Genomic DNA, 22,939 nt, shown 5'->3' with positions numbered 1-22,939 from the left:
ATTGTTTTTAAAGTTAACAATGTTGGTACAAAAGATGGCTCACAATGGTATAATCAAACTTAGCAACATCCTTAAAAATAATCAAATTTTGGGTTTTGGATAACCAAAACTAACAACCTTTTTCAATAATCAAAATTTGTGGAGTCCACACAACTTAAGTTAATTAGTTCCAAATTTTGTATACACGCTTGTTTCAATTGGTATTTTTTTTCTTCTCTTCTTTGCCTACTCTATATTTTCGTCATTTAACCCACAAACTATTTCTCTTTCTTTCCTCAAAAAGTAAAGCTCATATCTCTCGATCATCTACAATTCAACCTATCATCGCCGGATTATGATATTTCACTCTTTTTTTCCGTTTCAATTTTTTTCCCCAAAAAAAATTCATAATAGGAGGGAAGAAAGTCACCGATTTTTTCCCAAAATTAAGAGATGGAATCTATATATTTTTGCCAAAAAAAACATAAATTGAGGAAAGTGAATGACAGGAAACAGAGGGGGAGAGAGTGTGAAATTGTAGTAGGCCCTTATTTTGGTTATGGACTAGAAGTGATCATTGTGAAGCTCAACATTGTTAAGCTTAACAACCTCTTTAGTGAATAATCAAAAGCTGATGTGTCAACTTTTAGTTATCCTTTTTTAATTATACTACTGTGGATGGCCTTACAATACTATCATCAAACTTAGCAACCTCCTTAGAAATAATTAAAATTTGGACTTTGGATAACCAAAACTAACATTTTGTCAATAACCAAATTTAATTAACCTCGCATTCTCAATCAAATACACATCATTACAAATAAAAACGTTATATCTCTTCCCTTTTCCCCTCTCTTTCTTTTTCTTTTTCAACAATGTTTTCAAAAAAAAAATACTTAAAATTGTTTTTTTTAAAACTGTTTCCCCCCCAAAAAATATTTTTTAACTGTTTTTAAAAATAAAAAAATTGTTCTTTTTTCAAAAAATTGTTTTGTATAAGAAATTTTTTTCTCAAAACCTTTTCTTATATAAAAATTTATTTTTTCAAAAACCGTAGTTACACAAAAACTATTTTTTTTTAAATTTCAAAAAAAGTTTAAAAATTGTTTTCTATTTCTAATAAATAGTTTTTATTAGTCTTAAAATTATTTTTAGAAAAAACTATTTTTATGTTCACAGTTATTAGTTTTTTTTGTAATTTAAAAAAGTGATATGACAACTTTTGGTTATTCAATTTTGATTATGCCATTGTAAACTTCTATATTGCTAACTTTAGTAATCTCTTAAATGGATAATCAAAAGCTGATGTGGCAATTTTTGATTATCTATTTTTTATTATAGCATTGTGGATACCCTTATAACCTCAATTTTCTCACTGGAAATACTTTTCTTGCAAAAAATAACAATTTTTTTAGTTTTTCTAGAGATTTGTTGTCAACATAACACACACAAAAAAAATAAAATTTGTTTCACTTTATATTTCTTGAGAATACATCTCTCACCCACCATTCCCACCAAATAAATGAAGCCGTTGATTTTCCTATTTAATTTTCAAGCTAAAGTTTTTTTTTTTTGATCCGCAAGCTAAAGTTTGTATAACACATTATTGGTAGTTTATCGCCTTCCTCCCATATACACGTGGAACATGGCAGAGAAAATTTAGGAACATGGCAGAGAAAATTTAGCACCAAGATAGAGAGAAAAATAACCCAAACCCAATTTGGTCTTCACTCCTCACTCAACTGAACTGTTGGGTATCAAAATTCACAATCACCAGGGTTTTTGTTTTGGGTTTTACTTCAAGATTTAGATTTTGGGTGTTGAAATTGAAGTGTAGATATGAGTTTGTAAGCAAGTTTCAGCGGAAGAAAATGAAAGGGTTGGTTATTGAGACGACACCGTCATCAAGAATTTCAATGGCAAAGCTTCCATTATTGGCTTTGGCACCTTGCTATGCCGTTATTTCCAGAAGACCCATCTCAAATTCTCCTCCATGTAAGCTCCCTTGGCTCATTCTCCTATCTGTTTGTTGTTCTTTGTTTGACTTTCCCATGTTCTTCAAGAATCTCAGATTCCTTGTAAATAGTGGAAATTGAAAAGACCCATGAAATTTGAACTCTCTAGATTGGGAATTCAAGATTAGTTTCTTTTTTTTTTTGATAACTCTGGTGTTCAGGCCAGCTTACGCGAATGTAGACTAATCTTGGGACCAATCCCACCACCCAGTCAGAGCAAGTTCTGTATGAACTAGCCCCAAATGAGTTGATAACACCTAAGATGTTTCGAATATGAGAAATTAGGAGTGAGCAAACGCTTGAGTCCAGACCTTGACCACTAGGCCAACCCCTTGGGGTTTCAAGATTAGTTCATTGATATGGGTTTTGGCAGTTTAGGTGTAAGGCATTGAGCATTAGTTTAGTCCATTTAATTTACTGTCAAACAAAAGCAATGAATTGTTTTGTTATGTAAATTAGGAGTTAATCGCAACGAAAACAGCTATCCTGTTAGGCGGAGGCCAGGTGGGTCAAGTCTCAATTGACCCGTTGCCCTTATGTGAGTAAGGAAATAAAGCTGTGCCTTCACTGATACACGTGTATTTTGGTGAGATGGTAAGCTTTTGATTAACAAATCCATACCCCCTCCTTATAGAGTTACATCTATAGGGTCAGAGTATCGCAACAAGAAACCAGAAATAGAAGCTGAAAACTACAGTCAAGCTTTCTTGGGTCTATTTATCTTCAGAATTTTGGTGGATATACACCAAGCTAGACGAAGAAGTAGTTTTCTTGGGTGTTGACCACCATTTTAAAAGAACAAATCATGTCCCTAATATCTGCTGCAATGCTCCTGAACAAGGTACTAGTAGGGTCTATATACTTATGGTTGAACAGTCTAGCATTTCTCACCATCCACAAGTGGTAAATAGCAGTAGCTAATGATAGCTTATGCATTGAATCGCCAAATGACTTCCTGCTAAAATGGAAAATAGGCCACTCCACCTCACTATTCCTCCGTCAAACATGGAGAATAGCTCACTCCATCTTATTAATTCACTTGTAAGGATGCATAGGATTTTCTTCTTTTGAAAGGCAGAACATGTATGATTGAAGGAACTGCTTTCAGAGGTAGTAAATAACTTTGTACTGATAAAGGACATGTGCATGCTCAAATTGTTGCATATTATGCTTGGGTTTAAATTGTGTATGCAATCAGTAATTGTTGCATGGTCTGCCATAACTTTGGTAAGATATAGGTCCCCGTGTTACGTCTAATCAAGTATTAGATAGTGTGGTGTGGTGGTTTTTGTCGGACTCCTTCGGATCCTTCCTCTTCCGCTCCGCTGCATACCTGCACCAAGGCGCGAGGCGGTTGGCCGGCTCTCGCCCCTCCGTCGAGCAAGTCAATAAATAGGAGAGGAAGAGTACAATTAATGGTGTGAGAATGTGTACCTCTCCTAGGGTTTATCCCTTCCTTTATATAGGCGAACATACTTGCCCTCCAAGCTAAGCGTGCCCATGACGCACAGCACATGTCCGTGACGTCACGAATAACCGCCCCTCTTCTCAGACGTTCCAAGACCCCTTGGAACCAACAAGAGGAACTTCCACGTGGCCTTCGCATGGGTCAAACTGACCCAAACGATCAATCCGGCCCGCAAGCCTGACCCGAAGGCTCGGTCCTTGGGCTTGCAAACTGGTGGGTCGGAGCCTTCAGTCCGGTCCTCCTCCCTTCGGCTTCTCTCTTATCTCATTGGGCTTCAGCCCAAGTAACGCAGACGGGGCCAGCCAGCCACGCCCGTTCCCTGGCTTTGCCCGCTTCCTAATCATGGGCCAACCCTATGGGCAAATTCGGTTTGGCCCACCACAGATAGAACATAAATTTTATTTTGTATTGGTTTCATCTTTCTTGGTTACTGCTAGAACTGAACTGGATATTGACCTAACCCTCCACCCTCTTTTTTTTTTTTTTTCTCTCTCTCCCAATGGAAGTGGCAGTCTGAGAACATCATATCATGTTTCACAGCTGACCATTGTGGACCATGTTTGTGTTATATTATGTCTTTGCTCGTATCATGAGAGACACCCATACCAAGTTGCATATGAATCATTGCAGTTTTTTCATCATTTCGTATATGTATGTTGAGAGTTGTTTAACCCTATTAATTTACGGAGCACTGCTAACCACCATGGGGCATTGATATATAATGCTATGAGATGATTCCTCAGTTTAAGCTGTTACTACGAAAGACCTTGATGTAATTTTGCCACATGTAAATGAGATTACCTCTCCTAGAAAACAGATTTTCATCATCAGTTAGCCTTTTCAGTCATATGGTGTTATGTCTGTTTTGATCACCCACATTGTATCATCCCAAAGCATTTTGTTTAAAGTTTATACTTGTAGACCAACAAATACCCTTTTGCTGACTTATGTTTAGTAAGATGTAGTGAACTATCAAGGTTGAAATCTACGCGTGGAAAAATCAAAGGACATGCATCTACTGCTGGTATTGGACCTGGGAGTTTTGAAGAGAGCGAGGGAAATAATGAGCAAAAAACATTTCTTGACAATCCACAAAGTGACAATGCATCTGATATGTAAGTAGTTTTGCGTTAAATGTACTTTTCAGATGCTATTATTGTGAATTCTGGTATTTCTTGACCTTTGATTGTGAATGAAATATAGTGATGTGTGGAACTCAGACTTGTACTGGTGGGGGCAAGTTAAATAAAATTATGTACCAGTACCACATATATTGTGAGAGGTTACAATAGGTCAAAGTGGACCTCCTCAATTGATTCCAAACTGATGCATATATCTTTTGTGATTTGGCAGTGGAAAGCCTCCTAATCAACTTCCATATGTTCTCTCTCTAGTCTCTGTGCTTTGTGGATGTGCTTTTGTGTATTCACTTGTTGCCTTTGTGAAAGGGGGACCTTCATCAATTTTAGCAGCAATTGCAAAGTCTGGCTTCACTGCTGCATTCTCATTGATATTTGTTTCAGAAATTGGCGACAAGGTATATGTATGCTTATATATAACATACCACTTTTGATACTCCATGTATATGTATAAATAAATACTATCTGTGCATACCCATCAATGCTTTCTCTTTTCAGGACTAGCCCCTATAGCATTTTCATGCCTAGAAGAGGTTATGAGCATGGGTAGCTGGAATAGAAAAAAGGCTTATGTAAAGTACCTGTACGATACATACAATATGCGCCCAAAATAGGAGATCACTTTGGATTTCAAGCTAAATTCTTCTAACAGAGATTCCCATTCATAACACCAAGTCTACTGAATTTAAATTTCTGATGTAATTTTGCCCACTTTAATGGTGCATAAAGCATATTTTAATATCTTCTTATCCTCAACAGACATTCTTCATTGCAGCACTCTTGGCGATGCAATATGAAAGAGGACTGGTATGTTTCATCTTCTGGCAATTGTTACATCTCTCTCTCTCTCTCTCTCTCTCTCTCTCTCTATATATATATATATATATATATATATATATATCTACAACTACAACTGGATATACTTATATATGTCTATTTGTTTCTCTAATTTGGCAGAGAATTTCCCCCAAAATGGAAGTTTATACAACAAAAGATAAACTTTGTTTCTCTACATTATCAAAACAAGTACTTCTACTAGAATAAAGTCCCTATGTGCTGATCTATCAAAATAATAATTTTCACTAGAAGCCACATGTTTTTTTGTATCTGATACTATAAGCCACATTCGGCACCAATTCCGCAACTCTTCAGTGCTTTTTGGCCTAAAGAAACTCACCAGTTGCCTGTTAAATATTACAGGGACCTCGAAGCTATTTAGGCTACTGTATAAAACCATGACAGAAGAAAATGCCCTTAGAATAATTCATTTATGAGTAGCATGAGTGGGTATTTAAGATGGATATGGATGAGAATGTTGGGAAGATCCTGTCCATGTAACGGAATTGCTTATGGACCTGCTTTGTAGAAGAAATCCCCCTTCTTCATTGCGGAAAAATGGATTGTCACTCAACAACCAATATATCGAAACTTGTATCTACCTTGGCCTGATGACAGGTTGGGGTGACTTGAGAATACCAGTTGTTGGGAATTTGGCCAAACCAACAAACACACAATGTGCAAAGAATAATAAAAAACAGTAAACAAGGAAATGCAAGACACAGATTTTACGTTGTTCTCCGACAGAATGTAAAAGGTTGAGTACATCCACGGCTCACCAGCTTCCACTATGTATACAATGAAGAAAGAGTACAAGTTACATTGGCTGTTGGGTAGAACAAGTATTTTTAACCTGCACTAACCTACACTACCCCCGGAACCCAGCCGTGGGCACTGCCCCTTGGGCCCCTACGACCCCAAACCTCCAGTGAAGCGCGACGCAAGTTGAATCAGACTTCGCAAGCCCAACAGTATGCAAAGCTGATCATCCACCAGAAAATATAACAAAATCAATAAAAGCAGGTCATACAGTACTACAGTAGTTACATGGATTTATCTAGAGGACGAAGAGCCAAGGGCATGCCCCACAAAGTTGGTTCAGTAGTTATCGGGGCATAATTTTCTCCTTCTCAAGAACCAAAAATACTTCAAATCCTGGGAATTAAAATAGTTCTTGCCATTTACCTGCCTATCAAACATACACTTGAAGTCATGTGATTCATGTCTGAGATGAGTCCCCGAATACCCATTATCCATCTACGAAAACTGAAAAAAGGGTTCCAATTCTTTATGTATTAAAGGGATTTCTGCATTTCACAACTCTACATTGTCTGTGCTAATCTTTTTGATACCAGAGCTTCAAGCAATGGTTCTGTATAAGGCAATTCTTGTTATTGTAGGCTATTTGATATTTGAATAATATCCGGAAAGCTAAATGTTCTGACAAGTTAATGGATTCTTGACTAGGTTCTTTTGGGGTCCATGGGCGCTCTTTCATTTATGACAGTCCTTTCGGTCATAATAGGACGGATATTTCATTCAGTGCCTGCTCAGTTTCAGACAAGTGAGTCATTATTTTAGCATCACAAAATTGTTTTATGATGCTCGATACCAAGCCTGTGTATTCTTTGTATTAAACATGTGAACGGCTGCTGCTATTGTGATGTACATCAGGGTCGATACTTTGGCATGATAGTCCTCCAATGAGCTTTGTGTTTGTCATACGATAACTTTGGGCTTGTTTTGTCCTTGCTCACAATCAGAATTTCTGATCTTTAGTCGCTGCGTGGTTTATGAACAGCATTGCCTATTGGAGAATATGCAGCCGTGACTCTTTTGATGTTCTTTGGCCTCAAATCAATAAGAGATGCGTGGGACCTTCCATCAAAAGAAGGTAAGAGTGGTGAAAAGAACAGCTCTGAACTTGGTGAATATGTCGAAGCTGAGGAGCTCGTGAAGGAAAAGGTAATACTTAATGTATTCACCTTTTTTATAATGAGGTTTCATGTTTAATATACATTTAAAGATAATCTACTATGGGTTTGCAATATTATTACTTTCTTTCGTATGGATTATGACATTGTTATGTGCATGTAATGTTCTTCCCAAAATTTCTCTCTCTCTCTCTCTCTCTCTCTCTCTCTCTCTCTCTCTCTCTCTCTCTCTCTCTCTCGTGGTGTGTACTTTAACTTATCACAAATGCCGTATCTGTTGTCTACAGGCGTCCAAGCGACTATCAAATCCACTCGAAATTGTGTGGAAGTCATTAAGCCTTGTATTTTTTGCTGTAAGCAATCTACATCTCCTTATTTGTGGCACCATTCTTCATCCTCACAAGATTTCTGCTTGATTGCCTATTTGTTCAACCATTTGCGGAAAGACAATGTCCATTTAGTTCTCCACAAGCGTTGCAACTGCCACCATTTACTGCTGCCCTAGAAACTTTGTGGGAGACTCTAGGTTTCATGTTATCCATTGACTAAAGGTTCTACAAAGTTTTTAACTTGGTTTCTCAGCAAATAGCCAGCGTTTTCTCATGTGATATTGGCACAATGACAGAGAACGCCTACTATGAACCCTTCATCCCTGTGAAAAATAGAAATCTCGACTTGTGCTGGAGTTGAATCCAAACTCAAATGGACCTATAATTGTCACCAACTGGACTACTGCGTTTATATGCATCCAATGTAAAAAGATTTTCTATAAACTGAAGCATCCATTCCATTGCATTTGTTATTTCCTCTAGGAATGGGGAGATCGCTCGATGCTAGCAACAATTGCTCTTGGTGCTGCTCAGGTACAAATTTTCTTGAAATTCCAATTCAGAAACGTATTTCATCATCCAAACTCTGCAACTGTGATTTATTTTTTATATTTTCTTCACTTTTCAAATCGTAAACAAATTCCATCTTCTAAACTCTGTTAACTTCCATTTATCTTTGTGTTTTCTTCACTTCCCTCTCTACAGTCTCCTTGGGGTGTGGCAAGTGGGGCCATTGCAGGACATCTTCTTGCAACATCAATTGCCATTCTCGGAGGAGCATTTCTCGCTAACTACATCTCTGAAAAACTGGTATGACCTACTCTCTCTCTCTGAGGAATTTGGAACACATTTCTATATCTGACCGAATTTCCAATCAGGTTGGCTATTTGGGTGGAGCACTGTTTCTGGTTTTTGCTGTAGCCACATTTCTAGGAGTGTTCTGATACTGTTTTGGGGAGTCGTTGGAAGAAAGAAATCGAGAGCTGATGTACCTAAATACGACTTGGAATTAGGTATTAGAGATAGGGCAGAGAATAAAGATCACAAAACTCCTATCGAAGAAGGCACATGCACATCATGTATTTTTAAGCACAATGAGATTAGTTACAGTTGTTGTTGTAGCCATAAGTCTGTTTGATAGCAACTTATAGCAAGCTTTACCGTTATTAATGTCAATCTTTAATTCATCATTGCGGAAGCCTGAGCCTGAAATTATTTGGTTATACAACTAATATGGTTCGCAATATCTTTAGGCAAGTTCGATCCGTTAATCTGGAAAAAAGCTACAAAAATTCATGAACTAATGTAGTGGATACTCGAGAATTCTTCAGAATCTGAATGAAATTCCGGTTATAAAATCGTCAACAAAAACATATAAGTACATAAACTCGTATGTACCTACAATAAGCAGCACATGGCATCTTGTGTGACAAGATTGATAAACCAAACCAAAACTAGCCAAAATACAAAGCAGAAAAGAAGCGTTGTGAATGTGTTGAAAGAGGAGACGAGCCTTTCGCGTATCAAAAATCATCATTCACAGCGAGATTCATGTTCATATAGCGTTTTCTTATTCTCCCCTGGCCCCGGCAAGGGATGGTCTCCTTGGTCGCCTCAATAGGATTGCCTTCTTTCGATTCTGCAATACTGAATTGCCCAGACAGATTGTTCAATGCTCCAGAGGCCTTTCTTACCAGCATTGCTCTGGAATAATTTTTCCAAAGCATAGACTGGAGAGCATTTTGACAATTCACTTTTGAGCACAGGAAAATCCGTTGAACAAAGAAGGGTTCTCGCATCTCTGCCAGCAAAAAATGTTCTGTTTATGGAAAAAAATGTTAACAGTATCACCCTCAACCCTCCCCCAAATCATCGCAGCCACTGCATTATTTCTTCCTTCCACAACGATCATTTTCTCATTACGATTTTCTTACGTTTTCCTATATTGAAAAATTAGTGCAATTCCATGAAATTTGAAGTGCTGTGAAACGTAGAAAGCGGAGATGATGCTTTTGCATGCCTATATCATCCTTTTCAATGATGTTGGTGTAGGTATTAAGGAGCAGTAAAGAGTTGTGCTCAATTTCATCCAACGCTTTTCTTCAAATTAAAATACGGCCGTGGAGAAACCAAAACACTAGGAATCACATATGCGTAAACTGCCCGGAAATGCAGGTGGTGTAATATATCAATATCTTGTACTAAACATATGTAGTCGATGAATATACTTAACCGGTACTCAAAAGTTTTACGTTCCTTATGAGAGTTCTTCTGCCTCAACTTACGTCAGTGAAGCACTCGATGAATGTGGGTTCGCAGATTGTCCTCGGCACCCAAATTTCTGTGTTTAGCTTCGTCCTCAGTAGCTGGGACAAAAAAGACAACATATATTAACATCAAGGGGAGCAAGGTGGCATACTCCACGAACCGAACAAGCACACAGACAAACGATATGAAATCGATAACCGCAACCAACCAATTGTGATAGAGAAGATCTGCGAGCAATCTAAAAATTTAAGTAACCATGACTTTGCAAATTGTTGAACCCCTTGACATTTCAAATAGCTTCCTGAAAACCCTGTATTCAGACTGTTCTCATCACATTCAATACCAGTCAAACAATATACTCATTATCTTCAAAATTTCCGCATTAATCAGAAAGTACTTTACCACCTCCAGCTCACCCTCTTGCCCTCGTTGTAATTTTCTCAATGGTAATTAGCAGACGAGTAGAAACGACAAGATACAAACATTTTAGCAGAAAATACTCATTGCACCGCAAAAAGAGACTCTATTTTCTGACTTCTGGCATTAGCAGCAGAATACATTCTTGTCAATCAAGCAAAGAATGAGTCAGAGACTCAGAGCTACCCCATGCATGTCTGTCGTATTAAAATGAAGCCCGTCCCCCCAGTGACTGTCCTGGGTTTATAGTTTTGAATGGAAGGAACACCTACAATATGTCGATAGAACAAAATAGTATTGGCATTAGCAAGGTAAATAGGATCACTAGAAAGGTGCAAGCCAGACTACAAAGTATACAACGTATTTTTGGCAGGCACAACATAGCTTCAGACAGGCATATGTGCCCAATCCTGTTATCTGATTTCGTATGAAAGAGCTGTTTTATTTTTCTGTTATAAAGAGCCTCATGTTCTCTGAGAAGCTGAGCACAACGAAAAACATTGGGCAAATCTTCTAAAAACTAGCAGTGGATTCACTGCATAAAAACTGACGAAGCCCTGAAAAATGAACTCCTGCTAGCCTAGCTATATGCTTAAGACATTATTGTGGGAATAAGCCAATCACATGCCCAAAAGCACTTGACTCTCAGCTAAGGAGCCATTTGAAACTTATGAAGCTGAGTTTAAACAAAAATCGATGGACAATTCTGGTAAGAACTAGTTATGGACAATAAGAAACTGTAAAAGAAGATGAAATCAGTAAAAAAATTCTTCGAGTAAACACTCTTGACATGTAATAAAAAATAAATTTGTAAGCTACATGTTAACGAAAAGATGGGTCTCAGAATGATACCAATATTCCTTTGTCAGAGTTGGTCCCACTTGGGCTAATTATCACCTCCATAACTAGTATATGAGCCAAGGTGGCTTCTCCACTCGTTGTCAATTGAATTTGAGTTGGATGCTTTAACATCCCTATTTCAAGAGAATCAAACTACGAATATTCCATGCAAAAAAAAAAAAGAAAAAGAAAAAAAAAGGAATCATTTGAACTCCACAAGTGCAATTGATTATGCTATGCGAACCATATGGTCTATAGGGAAACAGGAAGAGTTTTACATCTTAGAAAGCTAAACTTTGCAATAGAAGTACCTTCTGTGGTTCTGATTATATGGTGAAAGCAGGGAAGAAAAACCTACAACTACTGAATCCATGTGTTTCAAGGCAAAACTTTGCAATAGAACATAGAACATTGTCAATCCTTGCAAGCCACATACACGAGGATTCAGCTTTTGATAACATCAAGTACTCCCCTTACAATCTAGGACATGGTTTTTCTATCCCTTGACACAAGATTCTGGATCATCGTGAAATAATCAAAATCCCCACCACCATTGGAGTGTAAATCCATTAATGTGGACATAGTAAATGCATCTGCTGATAAATTCCTATTGATCATTTCTTGTAGAAGCATCTTAACCTTGCGATTGTCTCTCCTCTGCAGGAATGCACGAACAATGACATTGTAAGTCAAATCATTTGGTGGGCACCCATCTCCCTCCATTTGCAAGAGTAACTGCTCAGCTTCATCCACTAGGGTCTCCTTACAAAGTCCACAAATCATTGTGTTGTAAGTCTTAACAGTGGGTCTCAAACCTTTAGCTGAAATCGAACTAAAAATCTCCCGAGCATATTCAATTTTCCCAGCTTTGCACATGCCATTTATGAGGATACCGTAGATAACAATATCAGGAGTTATGCCATGATCTTGCATTGAATGAAACACCTCTACTGCCTTAACGATTTCATGGTTCTTAAAGAAGCCGTCTAACAAAACCGAGTAAGTTAAAATGTCAGGATTTTGACCTTTACGTATCATCTCGTGAAACAAACTATCTGCGGTATCACACCTTCCTAATGTAAACAGCCCCTTCAACAAAGTGGTGTAAGTGACGACATTAGGTTTTAACCCTTTACAAGCCATTTCTCGAAAGAGATGCATGGCTTCGTCTAAATTCCTCTTCTTGTAGTATCCATTCACCAAAATATTATAGCTGCGTACGTTGGGCTCAAGGCCCTTACCCACCAGGGAGTTGAACACTTCTTTTGCTTTGTCCACGTGTCCTTGCAAACAATATCCGTCCATAAGAGCATTGAAAGTCACTACATCGGGTTCCTCACCTCTTCGAATCATGATCGCGAGTATACGCTCTGCCTCTTTAGTCTTTCCTTCCTTGCAAAGTGCATCCACCAATGTATTAAAGGTTAAAACATTTGGAATAATGTTTTGCTCTATCATGTCTTGCAACATTCTTGTGGCGTCCAACCATCGACCCAATTTGCACAAGCCATCAACTAAAGAGGTATAGGAAACCACGTTTGGCATTACATCCCATTCTCTCATCTCTGACAAGAGGCTGAAAGCATCATCTATGTTTCCGTCCTTACAAAGGTTGTCAATGATAGCGCTATAAATCACAACATTAGGCTTAAAGTTCCATTTTTGCATACTCCGGACCAACTGTACAGCCATTGTAGTGTTTCCAAGTTTACAAAGGCCGTTTATGATGGTCCCGTACGTAATCTCATTTGGTATAATGTCTCCGTCTTTCATCGACCTGAGGAACAATTTCACAGCATCAGCAGTGTTATCTTGTAAAATATACCCATTTATTAGAGTGTTGAAGGAAACCACATTCGCTTTGTAACCATATTTGAAGAAGATACCTAAGATAGCAAATCCAAGATCTACTCGATTCGTGCGGCAAAAACAATTGATCAAAATATTCCGCGTATGCTCATTTATTGGAATTCCCAGCTCCCGTATTTCTCTGAATAAAGAGATTACCGTTGAATATTGCTTCATTCTGGTAATAGCATTTAACAGCAGATTAAAATTGACAACCGAAAGACGAGATCGAATTTCGACCATTCGATGGAACAAATCAAGAGCATGGTCGAGCTTATCGAAACCCAATTTGTGTTTTTCGAATACCAATTTCTGTATCTGAGTCGGACCCATTTTTGCAAGGGAATCAGGAGCAAAAGGGTTTGTTGGAATTTGGGAGTGAAACAACGCTATATGAGCCAGCAATGGGTGAAAGTTGAGTGAAAGATGAAGAGAGGTACCTTTTGTTGGGTATTTGCAAGCCATTCTAGAGCTGGAAATCAAAGCAACAGCTGCCATAGTGGAAATCCACGATGAACGTAAAGTTATATTTGGGAGGAGGAGGAGGAGGAGGAGGAGGAGGAGAAGAGAGAGAGAGAGAGAGAGAGAGAGAGAGAGAGAGAGAGAGGGGATTCACCACTACCAACCGACTGGACTGATTCGAAATTGACGTTGTTTGATCAAAGTAGAAGCAGATCTAGCGAACACGCTTCAAGGATTTGAAACTGCTCCTGCTCTGTTTGTTTGGAACTTGGGAAAAGTGGGGGGGGGGGGGGGGGGGGGTGGGGGTGGGGGGGAGGGGGGTGTGAATTTAAGGGAAAATAATTAAGATGAAGAATGTGAGAAAAGAAGGGGGACAATTACAATTTGAAGAAGATGCATTGCTTTTTAATTTATAATTTTTTGTCGCAAAGTTGATAAATATGCAGATTACCGTCCATCTTTTTACTTTTTTTTTTTTTAGTATTATGTTTGTCACAACTAACAATTATTACTGTATTATTTTTGATTTCTCTCATTGAGGTGAATCAATAATTCATAAAAAATTGGCACAAAATTACCAAGCCAAAATTATTATTTTTAATGAAAACAAAACCTTCCAAAAAAACGCCAAAAGTTAAGCAATAATCCCTAAACACAACTAGAGCTTATATGACAAACCTTCAGAGTCCAGTTCAATACACCGGTTTTTTCACCTCGCACGGAAATGCAAAGGCAAGTCAAGGAGTTGATTACCAAAGGCATGGTGTGTGAAAGCAAGAGTCATTGCGTTGTCAATGTGTGTACGTTTGAGGAAGCAATTTCAACAGAGGCTCAAGTTGAACAACTTCCAAAAGCACAACCAGATGTCATTGAAGATGTGTTGGACATAAAAGTGGTAAAATCAAGAAGGGGCATCCAATACCGACGGTTCTTAGCGAAGTGGTTTGGAAAACCAGCTAGTGAAAGCACTTGGATTGCCAAAGATGAGGTGAAGAGGATTGATCCAACGATATACGTTGAAATGGTGGAAGCTTTAGCCGAGTTTTTCCCGATCCGGACGGGTTGATGCAGGAGCATGCGTCACGCTTACCAAGGCCAAGCGGGCCCGCTAGGTCGCTTTATTTGAGTCTTCGATTAGATTTATTTTCAATTTTTTTTTTGACAAGATTTATTTTCAGTTTATCTTTTAGGGTTTTGAGTTGTTCTATGTCTTATGTTAGTCTTATAGATATAAATTAGGTTCCTAGTCTATTTAAAAGGTCATGTGACTGACATGCGACTTTTTAATTATTTTGGAAGGCTAGGATTGAAGGGTTTGTTTTGTAATCAATGGCTAGGATGCTAGGGCTACTATAACCCTAGTATAAATGCTCTTTTGTAACCTTTTGCAACTAGTTTTTACCTCTCAATTACAAAATCTCATATTCTAGAGACATTCTTGGATTGAAACCCTAGAGTCTTCTCTCTTTTACGTTCTATCTTTAGTTTTACATCAGTTTCTTGCTGTTTTTCTAGTATTTGTTGCATCAAAAACCAGTGGAGGATAAAGCTCACATAATCTGCGAGAAGTTGTAGCAGTTACCACAGGTAGAATTTAAATCACGATTTTTCAAAAGGGCGCAAAAGCCAACGTATACAAAACTTAGAAAGCCTAAAGAACTACCATCTATTCGCTTTAAAAGAATCGAAGCATCATAGAAAATCATACTACCTGATTCAGGCCATTCGAGACAAACGCATGACCTACGGATCCCCCTCCCTCTTTTTTCATAGACAGAAAATCTTGTAACTGCAACTACGGAAACCATATGGTTTGAACCTAACACTAGAAAGGTAGTACCATTTTAATTTTAACTCTGGATATTAACACCAGTAGTAAGCATTTACTTGGTCCACATTTGTATCGAAAACACAAGATACAACAGAAGAATGTGACATTGAATACAACTGCATCTGCAATTTTTCTTGTCTAGCCAACACCTGCCGTAAACCATAGTCATAGTCGCTCCCTTTTCTCTTTTCTAGGTAATGAGGGTTGGTTGGAATTTGGGAGTGAAGCAACGCTATATCAGCCAGCAATGGGTTAAAGTCGAGGGAAAGGAGAAGAGAGGTACCTTTTCTTTTCTGATTCTAGGGCCGGAAAGAATCTTCCTCATTGAAGCGTCGTTTGTCCACAGCGAACAAAGAAAGAGTGGAAGAAAGGAGTATGAAGATTGACCAGACAAACGCAATATGTAAAGTAATTTTTTACATTGTATTGAAAGGCAATATCAAGTACTCTATCAAAAATTAGTTGTAGTAATTTTTTTTTTATCAACGTACACAATTACAACTTAAAATTTACCACGTATAATCAGTGATGTATATAATCTTGTTTGTCTATATCTATATTTAAAGCCTAGGATTCCGGTTAACTTTATTATACATACAACAATCTAAGAGGGATGGTACTCACAATTTCAAGTAATTCGGTCCACATTCAAGCCATGTTGACCTTGGCACGAGATTCTAGTTATTTTTAAAAAGTTGCTATCCTCACCATTAATTATTGAATTACCTAATCATCTACTATTATTACTATGAGTCGAGAAAACAGAAGAGAATTTTCTCGGAGATTACAGTGAAAGTGCTCACGGGTAGACAGTAAGCGTCTTTATTATGGACGCTATCTTGTTTCCACTTAGGAAAAGTGATTCGGGAAGCCGAAACCATAAGCATTGCGCTTGGGAAGAGCTTTGCTTGGAGAAATAGAAGAACATGTATCACATGTCCAAAATTTGGGAGAGTAACACACTTGTGAAACTTGAGGTATGGAAGGAAAAATAATTAAGAAAAAATGAGAGAAAAGGAAGGGGAAAATTTTAGTATTCTCCAGAATTCTATCTTGCTATTTTCTCTTCTCTTCTCTCTCAAACCAAATAATTAAGAGAAGGAATTTTTTTTTAAAAACTTTTCATTCTTCTCCTTTTCTTTCAACATGTTCCAAACAAAGTAGGCTCCGTCTAGAAGTTAGGAAATAAATGAAAAAAAAAGATAAAAAGATTAGTAAATAAAAACGAGGAAGAAAGAAAAATGGTCATACTTTCATATTAAATCATTTATTTGGATTCAGCGTTTTGGTAAGAAATGTGTGAAGAAGAAATTTTTTGACAGCGTCATTCTTCTTTTTCATCCAATCTCACCAAAAGCCAAAAGGGTTCCAAATAGAGAGAAATTATGGAAAAAGTTGCATTTTTCTTTTTTGGAAGTTTTCCTTTCTAGTTCTGAAGACACTACAGCAGGGGTTTTAGGAGATACGATAATGTCCGAAGACGGCGACGTCGGTTTTTTTCTTTTCCCCGTTTGCATCTCCTTCATAAGTTGTTGGCAAATCGATCAATTAAGCCGTCATTTTCCAACCCAACAGTAGATTGCGCTGGTTGTGGCATCCTGATCCATCCATCAGTGGACCTAACTTGCATAAGCCATCAAAGATGCGAACAAGAAGAATCGCGGCTGTTGCTTTGATTTTCAGCCCAACAACGACAGCACGTAATAACTATCCGAAAGGTAACCCATTTGTCCATCATCATACACTCTTGTTTCATCCTACCCATTTTTCAACGAACCCTAATCCCACTGATGTCATTGCAATCACGAACCGGCAGCAACTACAGAAGTTGTTGTTGGAGAAAGCTAAGACGGGTTTTCACAAGCTTGACCATGCTCTTAGTTTGTTCCATCTAATGGCCCGATTTCGACCTCTGCCTTCTGTGATCGATTTTAATCAGCTGTTAACTGCTGTTGCCAAGATGAAGGAATATTCATCCGTCATTTCTCTATATAAAGAAATCCGCGAGTTGGGCATTCCGATTAATGAATATACGTCGAATATTTTGATCAATTGTTTTTGCCGGTTGAATCGGGTGGATTTTGGTTTTGCTATCTTGGGCATCTTCTTTAAATGCGGCTGTACTCCGACCGTGACTACCTTCACCACTCTGATGAACGGGTATGTTTTAGAAGGTAATACTTCTGATGCTGTGAATTTGTTCATAAGGTTGATAGAATATGGAGACATCGAACCTGATGCAATCACATATGGGACAATCATGAAAGGACTTTGCAAAGTAGGAGACACTGCGATGGCTATACAGTTGCTGAGGAGTATGCAGAAAAGGAACTATAGGCCTAATGTAGTGATGTATAGCACAATCATCGACAACCTTTGTAAGGACGGGAACATAGATGATGCTCTGCGTCTCTTATCGGAGATGAGTGAATCGGACATTGTGCCTGATGTGGTCACCTACAACTCTTTGGTCGATGGCTTATGCAAATCAGGTCGAGGGAAGGATGCCGCAAGAATATTGAGTTATATGACGGAGCGAAATATTTTCCCTGATGTTGTAACCTTCAATATGTTGATAAAAGCACTTTGCATGGAGGGAAGGACCGAAGAAGCGGAGGGCATACTCCAGATCATGATCCGAAGAGGTGAGGAACCCAATGTTATTAGTTATAGTACACTGATGGATGGATATTGTTTGCAAGGTCACATGAAGAAAGCAAAAGAAGTGTTCAACTCCCTAGTTGATAAGGGCCTTGAACATGATATCCGTAGCTATAATATTCTAATCAATGGTTTTTGCAATAAGATGAATATAGGCGAGGCCATGGATCTCTTTAGAGAAATGTCGCGTAAAGGGTTAAAACCTACTACCTCTACTTACAACACTTTGTTAAAGGGGTTGTTACGCGTAAGGAGGTGCAATGCAGCAGATCATATGTTTCACGAGATGATGTGTAGCGGGCTAAATCCTGACATTTTAACTTACAGAATCTTGTTAGATGGATTCTTTAAGAACCAAAAACTTGGCAAGGCAGTAGAGATGTTTCGTTCAATGCAAGATCAAGGAATAGTCCCTGATTTTGTTATTTATCTTATCATCATTAATGGCATGTGCAAAGCGGGGAAGATTGAAGATGCTCGAAAACTTTTTAGTACCTTCTTAGCTAAAGGTTTGAAACCCAATGTTAAGATTTACAACACGATGATTAGTGGACTTTGTAAGAAGGCCCTGCTGGATGAAGCTGAGGAGTTACTATTGCAAATGGAGGGAGATGGGTGCCCACCAAATGATGTTACTTACAATATTGTTGTTCGGGCATTCCTGAAGAGGGGAGACATAGACAAGGTTAAGATCCTTCTGCAAGAAATAATCAATAGGAAATTCTCACCAGATGCATTTACCATGTCCATATTAGTAGATTTACTTCCGGCTGAGGGTGAGGATAGCGAACTTTTAAAAATGATCCAGAGTCTTGTGCCAAGGGAGAGTAGTAAGGCTGTGTCCCAAACTTTAAGGGAATGATTTGAAGGTGTCAGATTATGGATGCTTGTGCAAGTGACATGGAAGGATTTATGAGGTTCTATGTTGTCAACTTTAGGAGCAAGTTTCACCTTTACCATGACATTTGCCTTTTACTGGTAATTTGGCTCGAGGTTAAACTGTGATCTCGTGATGTTATATTCTTGTGATGTTGGTTATTTTTATAAATGATGCATTTTTATCCCCTAGAAGGTTTTTTTCTCTTGGTATAACTATGTTAAGTTGTTAAATAATCATCCTATTGGCTACAAATATACATTCTTAAACACATGGAAATCTATTCATGCGAAATCACAAATGGCAGTGATCTATAAGATGAGCATAAATGAATATGAATAATTGAATATTTCAGTATTTTAGTTTTTGATGTTCCTGTGTAAATGCTAAAAGGCAATTATGTAAGAGTTATAGTCTGAAAAGGCTTGAATACACTTCACACCTCCTACTTAATGCCTATCCCACATTGGTCTGTCATTTTCCATTACCGGTTGGCCGCTTACACTTGTAAGCCTGCTGTTACTTGAGATAACTGAAAATTAGCGAATTAGCACTTGTGTGTCATGCTTTGGTAATCTGCCGAGGGAAAAAATAATAAAAACTCTTAAGAATTTCCTCATGTCATGTTGCGGAGTACGCAGCTCAAGGAAAATGCTTTCATTTGGTATCCCATAAAAAATAGGCGTCAGCATTGCTGGAATTTGTCCATTTGTACACTCTAGTTAAGAGAATGCTCCATTGTTTGGTTTCTGTTCTCATCCACATAACTTTGTTGGTTTCTTTGCAGCATGATTTGCATTTTAAATTGCGGTGAACCCTGAACTTTCTTCCTCATCTCTCCTTGTCTCTTCTTGTTTTTATACTTTGTTATCTATAGTATTGTCATTAATGTGGTATGTGCCTTTTCTATACTTTATTTGTACTTTATATTGTACTCTATATTGTCGTCATTAATGGCAAGTGCAAAGCGAAGAGATTGAGGATGCTGGGATACTTTTTAGTACCTTTTTAGCTAAAGGGTTGAAATTTAGTGTTCAGATGTAATGATTAGTGGACTTCATAAGGAGGCCTTGCTGGATGAAGCTGAGGAGATACTTGTGCCAATGGACAACGATGGGTGTCTACCAAATGCAATCATTAACAATATTACTGTTCTAGCATTGCATAAAAGGGGTGTCAGACACAAGATTATGATACTTGTACAAGATATGATACTTCTACCAATGCAGGAGTTTCTCACCCAATGCATGTACCATGTCCATTTTATTAGACTTAGTGGCAGCTGATGTTCAGGGTTGCAAAATGTTTGAAACGATTGAAAGCTTGTGCCAATGGATCAAAACAAGCTATGAGCTGAATTTTTAGAGAAGTGTTATTGTGCCAAGACCTCTTCAATTCATATGGTTCGTCTATGTTCAGTTTTTCATGTAGGGTAAGTTTTCTTTTTCCTTATATAGATCTTGTTACTACGCTTACTTCACGTTAGTGTTTCATGTTGTCTTATTTTAATTTGTTGCTTGCAGAGGAGACAACGGATGATTCTGCCCCTGACACCATATGGTGTCAGAAGACAGAGGAAGCCAAAACGGAATTTGCTAACTCCAGCGAAATACAAGGGGTCATCTGCTTTGAGGGCTCCATGATTTGAGGGTACATCTTTCCCCCTGTTATGAGGGTACCTGCCTTGGGTATTAGTTTGTAATGAAACTCCTGCCCTGGCCGTTCCCTTTGCTTAATAATACTTTGTTTTATGCAGCGTGAAAATTTGCCATCCCCATCATTTTGAAGTAGTACAATTGAAGAAGAAACCCCACCGTAAGTCAGAATAACAAAAAGCTAGGTCAAAGCCCGATTCTTTTGGTACTTGCTTCTCCGTGTCATGGCTTCTCTTGGTTCAAAAGTTCCTAGTGATCACTCTCTCTTTCTCTGATCATAACATCTCTCTCTCTCTCTCTCTCTCTCTCTCTCTCTGATCATAACATAAAGATAGTTTCTTTGATTGACAGTTTTATGACTTTGATTATATTCTTATTTTGTGTGATCTAAAACAGTTTTTTTGATAGTGCGTCTATACAATTTTATGGTTGATGCATGTACATGTCTAAGTAGATTGGGGGGCATTTGAAGCTTTTCTGACTTCGCTCATGTGCATCGGTATGTAATTTTGATACTTCTTCTTAACCAAAGACACTTTTTTTTTTCAATGTCTAGTTCTATTTGGCGTTTATATGTTACTCCGGTCTCATTTTGCTTCCATCTTACGGGGACCGTATAATTTTGACCTCTATAAATAAATTACTCCCCAAAATGATAAACGTCTCAATGAGTATTTTTGAGCAATGCACCTCTTTTTCCGAGATCAAATGGCACGACTTTCCGTATGAAACAAACATGGGATGAAAGGAGTAATGTTTTTCACTGTGTTGATTTGTGGTTCTGACGATTCACTAGTTTTAACCTAAGGAAGCATGGTACTTCAAAACAAAAAACCAGCCTGTCCTGGCCATACTCCTACCCTACTTTTCTGCATATGGATTTCTCGATGTTATTCTATGTTAGGGGTACACGTTGGGCTTTTGTGCTCTCCATAGGTTTAACCAAATCAATTTACAGGTTACTACTTCTTGGAGTTTTAATTGGTCGATATCAGATTAATTTGGGGATTGTTTTGTATTGCTTTAGTAAGAGATGAGAGATAGACTGTAATAATTCGTTGTCAATTTTTCAATATTGTTGTGAGCTTAGCCACTCACTCTCTTTAATTTATTTCTCTAGAGAAGTTATGGGGTCAACATCTAACAGACACAAGATTTCTGAGGAAGTGAAACTGCTGAAGACAAAATCACCAACTTACCCGAAAATCTCCAGTCATATTCTATCCTTTCTTCCTACGAATTGTGCAGTTGCAACCAGCGTTTTATTCACACAATGGAGGTGGATGTGGACATCAATTACTAATCTACATATTGAAATTCTTGATGCAGAAGGACATGGCAGTCGGCAAGAAAAGAGTTTCGTTAAGTTTGTATACCATGTGTTGCTTTCATTAGATGGGTCAAACGTGGATGAGTTTTGTGTTACCTGTGATGGAGTTTCTGAATTCTTCGAGGCTTCACCTGTTAAATCCTGGGTTACTACAGCACTTTCACGCAATGTTCGACAACTTGATACATGCATGCCTCTATTGGTAGTGCTTGCCAGGCTCCCTGACCTTTTCACTTGCAAAACACTGGCGGTACCAAAATTGGGTTCTTATATTTTAATGCCAGCTGCAAGTTTAGTTCGTCTACAGAATCTTGAAACACTCCATCTCCATTCAGTTGGTCTTGGGGATGGAGATTCAGCCGATAGGCTCATTTCTAGCTGCCCTGTCCTTGAGAATTTATCTTTAATTGAATGCAGATGGAGAGATTTTAGGCTGTTCAAGATTCCGGCTCCTTTAATGAAGATGTTAGTGGCATCATATTTAGATCCAGCATGTTATGGGCGAAATGATGTTGTTTACCATGTTAGTTCAGACACGTATAAGATCGAACTCAATACCCCAAGTCTTCAGAGTTCAATTTACCGTGTAGTCCTTACTTTTTTCTCGCTTGTAGACTTTTAGCTATACTATGACAATATCCAAGATCCAGATGAGGGCAATCTCGACCTTCATCAATTTCTCGACCTCCCAACATTCATAATTTAAGTTCGTTGGAGCTGGGTGCTAACAGTCATGTTCGATGGGTATCAGTATTTCCTAGAAAGCTCGAGATGAGATTGGTGAAGTACTCTTTGAGTAATGCGAAAGTGTTGAAGAGGCTGACTGTGTCTGGTGAAAAGAGTAAAATGAAGGGAGATGTGTTTAAGTTTAGGAAGGAGGTTCAAGAATATGTGAGGTTAAACAAGGTTATTTTTAATTTTTATTAAAGTTGACAAATATGCATATCAGAGTCCATTTTTTATTTTTATTTTGTATGAGTATAATGTTTGTCGCGATAAGAGGGGGACGTAAAAATATGGACCATGAAAAAAATTCATACACGCCGACG

The 22,939-nt window shown here is 38.1% G+C and overlaps 4 protein-coding genes across 11 annotated transcripts; 3 read left to right on the top strand and 1 right to left on the bottom strand.

The window, feature by feature from the left end:
* The first annotated feature begins 1,584 nt into the window (after positions 1-1,584).
* On the top strand, positions 1,585-8,891 carry LOC131318013 (protein PAM71-homolog, chloroplastic). The gene is made up of 10 exons (XM_058347789.1): positions 1,585-1,974; positions 4,418-4,577; positions 4,816-4,999; positions 5,361-5,408; positions 6,906-7,002; positions 7,240-7,403; positions 7,660-7,725; positions 8,185-8,235; positions 8,407-8,511; positions 8,580-8,891. Exons 1-10 carry the CDS (start codon positions 1,851-1,853, stop codon positions 8,643-8,645), a joined length of 1,065 nt encoding a protein of 354 aa, XP_058203772.1. The 5' UTR covers positions 1,585-1,850; the 3' UTR covers positions 8,646-8,891.
* A 2,540-nt stretch (positions 8,892-11,431) lies between these two features.
* LOC131318012 (pentatricopeptide repeat-containing protein At1g63330-like) lies at positions 11,432-13,820 on the bottom strand. Its single transcript, XM_058347788.1, has one exon. It carries the CDS (start codon positions 13,570-13,572, stop codon positions 11,707-11,709), a length of 1,866 nt encoding a protein of 621 aa, XP_058203771.1. The 5' UTR covers positions 13,573-13,820; the 3' UTR covers positions 11,432-11,706.
* Positions 13,821-16,695: 2,875 nt separating this feature from the next.
* LOC131318006 (putative pentatricopeptide repeat-containing protein At1g12700, mitochondrial) lies at positions 16,696-19,099 on the top strand. The gene has a single exon (XM_058347770.1). It carries the CDS (start codon positions 17,010-17,012, stop codon positions 18,888-18,890), a length of 1,881 nt encoding a protein of 626 aa, XP_058203753.1. The 5' UTR covers positions 16,696-17,009; the 3' UTR covers positions 18,891-19,099.
* LOC131318008 (putative FBD-associated F-box protein At5g56700) lies at positions 16,973-22,810 on the top strand. 8 transcript variants are annotated; one of them, XM_058347785.1, is made up of 5 exons: positions 19,446-20,337; positions 20,429-20,555; positions 20,662-20,720; positions 21,681-21,772; positions 21,890-22,810. In XM_058347785.1, exons 4-5 carry the CDS (start codon positions 21,688-21,690, stop codon positions 22,510-22,512), a joined length of 708 nt encoding a protein of 235 aa, XP_058203768.1. In that variant the 5' UTR covers positions 19,446-20,337; positions 20,429-20,555; positions 20,662-20,720; positions 21,681-21,687; the 3' UTR covers positions 22,513-22,810. The 8 variants fall into 8 exon arrangements, with proteins under 8 accessions (XP_058203764.1, XP_058203768.1, XP_058203766.1 ...); XM_058347783.1 differs by having other exon boundaries at positions 20,662-20,765; XM_058347782.1 differs by having other exon boundaries at positions 20,662-21,059.
* The last annotated feature ends 129 nt before the right edge of the window (positions 22,811-22,939 follow it).

This window comes from Rhododendron vialii, chromosome 2a (assembly GCF_030253575.1).
Source record: "Rhododendron vialii isolate Sample 1 chromosome 2a, ASM3025357v1".
In the NCBI taxonomy this organism is placed as follows: domain Eukaryota; kingdom Viridiplantae; phylum Streptophyta; class Magnoliopsida; order Ericales; family Ericaceae; genus Rhododendron; species Rhododendron vialii.
Note: the sequence above shows the minus strand (reverse complement) of the source record. Positions and strands in the feature narration are given on the sequence as shown.